Here is an 8,100-nt window from a genome sequence, read left to right on the forward strand (position 1 = left end):
CGCGGCCTTGGTACACGGTTGGGTATGCGGCTGACGTGGCAACGACACATAATCGCACATCTTTTCCCTATGTATCCCGATGAAAAATCTATGGTTCTGTGCCCTTGCCACATCAACCACATACCAAGACCGCATGCATTTGTCACGACTCTTAAAATATCGGTTAGGTTCAAATATTGGATAAATTTTCTAAATAAACGCAACATGAACACAATCTATCGCCCCCCCCCCCCCCCACCCAATCAAAAGGTTTAGGGCTAAAGGTTGAAGATGAGGGCATTTTGTTAGTCTTTTATAATAGATTGAGGTCAAGTAGTATGTCATTAATTTGAAAATACAGAGGTATTTCAAATATATGCCAAAACTTGGATAGTCATTTGTAAATCACCTCAAATTTACTTCCACTAATGCTCAGGTGACACAGATTTACTACTATTCTCACAATTCTGATAAGGGATGAGAACATAAGAGTAGATGTGTTTCCTCGTGATACGAGTAAAAATCATCTACGGTTATGTGCACATAATTGTGAGAATCGCAGTAAATCCTATGTCAACCCAGCACGACTCATTTACTTATTAAGCACTTTTGAGCTTTGGAAGAAACGAAAGATACCATAACTGGCTTTCCAGCAAGGAAATGTGGAAAGTGTGAGGAATCATCCGTTAAAATCGCAAAAAGACAGCCAATCCCACATAACTGAAGGACATAACCTAGATCCTGTACTACTGGGAGTAGTGTGGCTATCCCATTCTATAGTTCTATGTGCCATCATCACACTCTTTAAAACACATTAAAGCCTATCAAGCTGATTTTTTGTGTGTTTATGTCCACAAATGGGTGGGCCCAATAATTATGGTTTATTGATATCAAAGGAAAGTTGCCATATCATTTGCAAAGGAGATGTAGAGTTAGTTAGCTATCCATCTCCCTGAAGTATGTGATCTAGACTCACTAAAATAAGCTTTGAAGCACAATTATTTTATTGTTTTTCTTTCCTTTGGTCCTTTATTACTCAAAACCATTCTGAAACCCAAATACGCAACTATCATCAAATCTCCCCCTTTTGGCCAACAGTCTTCATCACAAGGTACCCTCTTTCTTCCTCCCTCTACTTCTTCTTATGTTTTTTAAATGATTTTGTGTTTCTCTTGATGTTTTTGTTTAATGGGTTTAGTCCAATCTAATCTCTTGTCTTGGGATTATGATCTATGGGTTTTCTAGATTCAAAGTTTTTAGGTATATTACTGTCATATTCTCTTCTTTATTGAAGATGTCACCTAACAATTTAGTTTAAAAAGAACTTTTTGATCTATATATTTGTGTGCAGTTTTTTGTTTCCAAAATATTTCTTTGATGATGTTATTGAAGTACAGATCTCAAGTGATAATTGTTAATAACTTAACTTAGGTATGAACATCTGTTATATTCTTTTTCACTGTGAAAGATGTGACCTAACAAAATAGTTGAAAAGAAGTTTTGATCTCTCTGTATTTGTGTATATTTTTATGTTTCCAATGTTATTGAAATATAGATCTCAAGTGATAGTTGTTAATAATAACTTGGTTATGAAGATACATGTAATCCTATAATTTGTTAATTAGGATATAAGATATTATGGCTAACGAAGCGCCGAGTTGGGCTGATCAATGGGGTGAGGGAGGTTTTGGTGCCGCCGATGATGAAGATAAGGATAAGGCCAAGGGCAAGAAGGGAAGCGGCAGCGGCAAGAAGATGGAAGGGATGAAAGCGACGGCCTCTGTGGGCTTGGACAAGGCCAAGGCAGCAGCCATAGTTGGAGCACAAAAGGTGAAGAGTGGGTCATCAGTTGGCATCAAATGGATCAAGACCCAATACCAGAAAAGAAGCTCTTCTAAGTGAATCAATCAATTTTCCTTTTTAAGGAATGGAGGATTGGAATGTGCTATTGAATTGAAATGTGAAAGGAACAATTTACTTTCAACTTATATACCAAATTGATGGAATCTTGGTTTGATTAGAGTCATTTGGCAATGTTTTGTACCATTTTATTTTTATTTAAAATATTTCGCTCATTATTATATTACAGTATCACTAGCAATGCAACCAATCACAAAGTTTTGATGATGAAATTTGTAATACCAAAGAGTTCATGTGGTTCCTTAAGACTATTATTGCCAATGACCTATAATACCTCAGGGAATGGAGTGAACCAGAATGTTTAGGCCGTGAACTCTTTTATGGAATAAAATTTCAAAATTACTTCTCTTTTTATTTTTCAATGCATTCATCCATTGATTGACTTCCACACCAAAATTCAGTCTTACAGAGACATACTAGCCATTTGGAATTGGGCAATGCTCATCAATGGGTTGATGCTTTAATGTTCAATGTTTCTCTCCTGTGATTTTTGGGTTTATGATGAAAAAGGCTCAAACCCAAAGACAAAAAATCATCAATCAAGCTCATCCATCGATGTGAAGGGCAACGTGAAATCAAAATTTCAATAGCCAACAGGAAAAAGAGCATGCAATCGTGACTCGGTGACAAATTGTTCCGTCTTTAAGGACCATTAGTCTTTTTCTGTCTAAAGATCCTTTTTTTTTTTAACATAAGATGTTCATAGATATTTTTTAAAGCAACAGAGGGATAATTCAGATCTTTATAATAAAAATAAAACAAAACTCTTTAGAGAAGATTATGAAAACCATTCATCCTATTTAACAATGCAAGGGGATAAAGGAATTCCAAAGGAACTCAGAAATTAATTTAAAGAATTCACACATTCATCCATCCACATCAAAACTCTAATCCATAAGAACATTCAAATTGCTTCATTTAATAGCAGAGAGCAATAAAATTATAGGTCTTTGATCCATATTAACAATAAGAAAATAAAAAGTTTGTGTAGAGTTCGTCTAAGAATGTAACGAAGTAGGGGGGAATTCCTGAGAATGTACATCTCTTTCTATCATTTTTATTTACATGATTAACTTAAAACACCCCGAATGTGTTCTCGCCACTGTAGGTCATGTAAAGGAAACCATCTTCGTCTTTGTTTTCCTCGTAAATTGCAGACATCATAGCAGCTGTCAATGACCAAACATAATAATGTCTTTTAATTCAGTATATAACCAAAAAAATTAAATTAAATTAAATTAAATTGAAAATAATGTGGATATAAAACTAAAGTAAATTTAAAAAAAAAAATGGATTCCTACTCACCAGTGGGTGGTAGAACATTCTTGAGAAAAATAAATATTGCTTTCTCAGCACTAAGTTTTATTCTTTTCCGGACAACATAAACAAATTGGCCAACAGTCAAATCAGCAGGAACCAGATATCTGCATTTGTCACCAAAAATTAAGATTAAGATGCAATAGTTTAGCAATAACTAAAGTAGACGTACAGAATTCATTGTAAATGACTCTCATCTTAACTTTGGACAGAACTTCTCAGTCATGACCATGTTCAAATTCGTTGAGTTCTTAAAAAAGGTAATCAAAGCTTGGATGCAAACTAATTAAAGACTAAGTGAACGCTATAAAAAAATGGCTCTACTTTAATGAAAAAGATGAGTTGTTACGCAGTTGCATGTGTTCCACTCCAGTGAAACTCACATTCACATTGTATGAACTAACAAATTTATGTTGACATATGACCACATTCTCATTTCGATAATCCAGTATTCGTTACATCCATGGGATTTTCTGCCCCATAAGAACCGACATGATCATCCACCTGACAGGGCAACATAGACAATGCCATTCGCAATATCAAATCCATAACTCTCATGTGTATTAAACCTTCCTACAAATTTCTAGAAGAAGAGTTTGTTTGGGTCCCTGGGATGAAAATTACACTGTGAAGGCAGAGCAGATGGATTTGCTCATTCTACCACGTCAGTTGCCATGAGTAAAAATGTCATCTTGAATGGACCCAATAAAATCCATTGATGTGAGTTCTTACATGTGGCAGCAATTGGCAGATGGCCATGGGGCTAAACTAGACTAACAGGAAAGCCAAAGGTAGCAAAACAAATGGATTTTTTCATATCAACAACCTCGACTCCCATTATGACAAAATGCAAGTCAAGAGTTTGCATATCCGTTCTCACTATCTCAATCCACATCCCTTTGTGTCTTCTCAACACACTTTTTGAACCTTCAATTTGCATGTTCTTTCAAACTAGTTGCTATCAGTCTTAGTTGCACATGACTGAACCATCCCAATTTACCAATATTATACACAACAAATAATGAAAAGATCATCAAACAAGAATACCAATAATTTCTCTGTATAAGAAAATCTCCCATTCTTTAATTTGAAAAAAAAAAAAAAAAAAAAAAAACTTAGCTATAGGTGAGACATGCACTAGGGAGAGTTTAGCAATTGTCAACAATCTGACGTTAGCCACACAAATCACATAATAAAATAGGTGGTGGTTGATAATAGACTGGTTAAGTGCACCAGAACTCTTTTTAAAAAGATTTAATATTTTTTTGATGAGTAAAGTTTTAAAAAATTCTAACGATATAACAAAGTACAATAGTTAGAATTTGGCCAAAACTATGGAAAATTCTACAACAATCATAAGGAAGTTACTATATGTTTAAATAACAAGCAATCCACACTATATTTTAATAGATAGATCTTTAAGAAGTTATAACAGAAGTATAGCTCTGACTAACTTCTTCTTATCGATGTCTGGTATGTCACTCCTTTCAGCCTTCTCCACAATTACCTATAAAATCACACTTGGGGTGAGCAATGACATTGAATGAATGCGTAGTTTATACAAGAAAAGAGATAGTAATTTTATGGGTTAAAGTAAAAAAAAATTACTGGAATTCTGTCTGGATACTTCTCCCTGATCCGAGCAGATTCAGCTTGCCTCTTCTCTGACATGTAGAAGAACACAAACTTTAGGGAGGAAAAAATGAACAATAAAGTGAGAAAGTCATAGCAAATGGCAACTTTGCATCTTTTTAACATGCGTAATAGTACAAATGTCAAATTAGTTTTCTGGTAGGAGTGTTTTTTTTTTCTTTTTCAAAATACGTAAAAGAAGCTAGTTAGCTTTTCCTTCATTGAACTTTCTTAGGTCACTATCCATCCACGCCCCCTGGTCAGGAACACCTATGACTATAGTCGGAGGGCTGACAATAGGTGTGTTGGTGCTGATAGCAGAAGCTACAACACAACAGATTATTCCAGCCAGCATTGAAAAGTAGGATTTGGTGGAATTGTTTATCTAGAAGTGGTTCTCAATTGTAGCTAACACACAACTTGTTGTCATGGTTATTGCACTGATGGGCCAAAAACTTAAGGTCCATGTCCAGCTTAATTGCTCATTTCAGAAGATGGGGCCAGCTGATCTTTGGTTCAAAATACCATTTCAATCTGGAGAACCAACAGTGGTCCTATAAGCCATAAACCATAAAGAATTGGGTATTCAGATAAAATTAACAACTACCTTATTTGAATGATCTATGCAGTCTAAATAGACCAGCAAATGCAGTCTAAATACATCATGTATCGAGAATCGGATTCAAAACTTGCAAATCAAACAGTTTAAGAGAAGTGAAAATGTTTGGTATCTCGTTATAAAATCAATCATTGAGCTGGCTGGTTTTTTCATTATTTCAGTGAGATCAGTTTTGATTCGGCTATTTCTTTTTGTGTACATAACACAAGTTGAGTTTATGTGAGAGAATAAAGGCCATTTTGTTAAACACCTGCTTTCATGGACTTCAATAGCTCAAAATTCTCTAGTAAAGAAATACTTAGAGCTTATTCGAGAATGACACTAATAAATGCAATCAAACAATTATATTTTAATGAGTCATAAATACCAACACAAAAAAAAAACCAGAGTTCTTTTAAAGGATCAATTGCCAATGTAATATCACTCAATTTTCAATCTAGCACTCATAAAATCTCAAAACAGTAGCTAAACAAGCTTTAAAGTGTATGAATAATACACGGAATCTCCAAATGGGTTTCATGTTTCGCCTTGAAAAAGGAAAAAAAAAAAAATCCACATTGCATTTCTCCTAGAGGACAACTACACAATCTTCCAACACGTTTACAAAAAAAGAAATGATTTTGTTGTTAGGCAAGCATGTTAGATGATGAAGACAGGTTTTGAGTTCAGTTATGCAGAATCAACACTCACAAACTTCACCAATTTGGCAAGCTTGCATCTTTAAACATGGATAGAGAACAAAAGACCAAACCATGCAATTGACATGGAAATTGAAATCCCAACTCCTCATCCCGCTTTCATGTTTTCCCTCACTGAAGGCAATATCAAATCCACATACTTTTTCTCTTGCAAGCTACAACATATTTCCACATATTTTAAGGAATAAACTTCCACTTCACCTGTTTAGGAACAGATGCTTCAAGTAAGCCATTTTCTCCTAAATAACACCCTAATTCTCCCAAAAATCCACACTAAACTCTAAAATTAGACATGAATTGAGTGAATTCGAACCAAGAACACAATTTCAACACATACCCAAATAAAAAATATGAACTTTTGATAATTTTAAGGAAATTTTTTACAAAATACATGCTCATCTAGCAGAATTGAATTATAGTTAAAGTAAAAAACCAATTTATAAATAACCCTTTTAATTCTCAAATACAGAACTAAAGGGGGATTCCTCAAGAACGAACCCAATTCCATAAATAAAATCAGGAAAAAAAATCTAAATGAGAGAGAGAACAAACCAAGGGGGTGTTCCAACTTAAAGGAGCTTTTGGTCGTCATGGAGAGTCTTCTATTGCGACTTTTCTCTGCGGTTTTCAAACATCGAAAGAACATATAAGAGATAAAGATCACCAACAAAGAATATTGACTCAGAAACAAGAACTTACAGAAACCCTAATGTTGAAATTAGGGTGTCTAAATTAAGGTTTAAGATCGATCAATCGAAAGAAAAAAACTTGCCTTTCAAAATCAAAAGGAGTAAAGAAGGGGACTTTTAACGTTGAAATTAGGGTTTATGATACCAACACGAAACCGAAAGTAGAAGATGGATGCAACAAGGAAACTTAGTGTCGTTCCCATACTACTAAAACTATACTGTTATTTAACTCCATCCTCCTACATGCGCCACCTACTAATCTAAAGGGCCCACTAGCCCATTTAATAATTATACAAGAGTCGTACCCTTGACTGCCATAGTCGAACAGTCACAATACGGGCTTAAAACGATAAGGAAAATTTCGTAAAAAAATAATTATAAAAGCACCCCATGAATTAATAAGGACAACTCACATTATAACCTAATTATTATGTCTTGTACGAGTTAAATCAATTCCAAAAATTTAAATCCGTATAAAACAAAATAATTTGACTATGTGTGAGTTGTCGTGGGGTACTTTTAAAAAAAATGTTGAAAATGGGAAAAATGATGAAAAAAAAAAAATATATATATATATATATATATATATATATATATATTAAAAGTTATGAAAAATATATATCTGATGAATATTTGTAAAATCAAGTTATCTTCAAAATCCCATATTTTTATATTTATGAATCACTAAAATCTAAAACTTCTAACCCCTGTAAGACAAAACGTAGGGTAAATAATAGGGTGCCGAACATGCCCATATATATATATGGGCATGTTTGACACTCTTTTTTACTTTTTTTAAATTTTATTTCATCTTATCAATATGACTTGTGGACAATTGGATATTATTAGTGTGGGCTTTAATTAAGTATGGTTTGTCTAAATATTTTTTCAATGATGGATTTGGAGGATGTATGTGATTTTATTTACTAGTGGTTTTATTTTTAATGTTGTATCTTTTTAAGATATAAAATATATTTGTTGATTAAAATGAAATTATGGATGTTTAAAGAGCCAACCCGGCCAATCCACCAAAAATTACCTAATTAGGACTAATCCAATCCTAACCTAATTTAAAAAGATCAAGCGTGGGTTGAGCTCATGTCAATGAGCTCAGGCCCGATGGTCGGGTTGAGGGTTCTACCACTTAGGTTGAGCTTGAATTTACCTTTCAACCTAACAGGTTGTAGGGCGAGGTAATTGGCCTCTTCAAATTTTTCCCTGTTACATGATAGGTTATGTCTAAAAA

General features: G+C 34.0%; 1 protein-coding gene and 1 long non-coding RNA gene across 4 annotated transcripts; one reads left to right on the forward strand and one right to left on the reverse strand.

Annotated features, from left to right (window-relative positions):
- Positions 1–601: 601 nt before the first annotated feature.
- Positions 602–2,065, forward strand: LOC147390197 (uncharacterized). The gene is made up of 2 exons (XR_015182804.1): positions 602–1,090; positions 1,605–2,065. It is a non-coding gene; the product is annotated as an uncharacterized LOC147390197 (long non-coding RNA).
- Positions 2,066–2,794: 729 nt separating this feature from the next.
- Positions 2,795–7,026, reverse strand: LOC147390198 (autophagy-related protein 8C-like). Of its 3 annotated transcripts, none has more exons than XM_086458488.1 (6): positions 6,938–7,026; positions 6,718–6,783; positions 4,825–4,880; positions 4,671–4,723; positions 3,205–3,323; positions 2,795–3,068 (listed from the first exon to the last, which is right to left on the reverse strand). In XM_086458488.1, exons 2-6 carry the CDS (start codon positions 6,755–6,757, stop codon positions 2,974–2,976), a joined length of 363 nt encoding a protein of 120 aa, XP_086314614.1. In that variant the 5' UTR covers positions 6,758–6,783; positions 6,938–7,026; the 3' UTR covers positions 2,795–2,973. The 3 variants fall into 3 exon arrangements, with proteins under 3 accessions (XP_086314614.1, XP_086314613.1, XP_086314612.1); XM_086458487.1 differs by having other exon boundaries at positions 6,865–7,006; XM_086458486.1 differs by lacking the exon at positions 6,938–7,026 and having other exon boundaries at positions 6,718–6,858.
- Positions 7,027–8,100: the final 1,074 nt, after the last annotated feature.

Source organism: Akebia trifoliata, chromosome 11 (genome assembly GCF_017979445.1).
Source record: "Akebia trifoliata isolate Shusen 1 chromosome 11, ASM1797944v1, whole genome shotgun sequence".
Lineage (NCBI taxonomy): Eukaryota > Viridiplantae > Streptophyta > Magnoliopsida > Ranunculales > Lardizabalaceae > Akebia > Akebia trifoliata.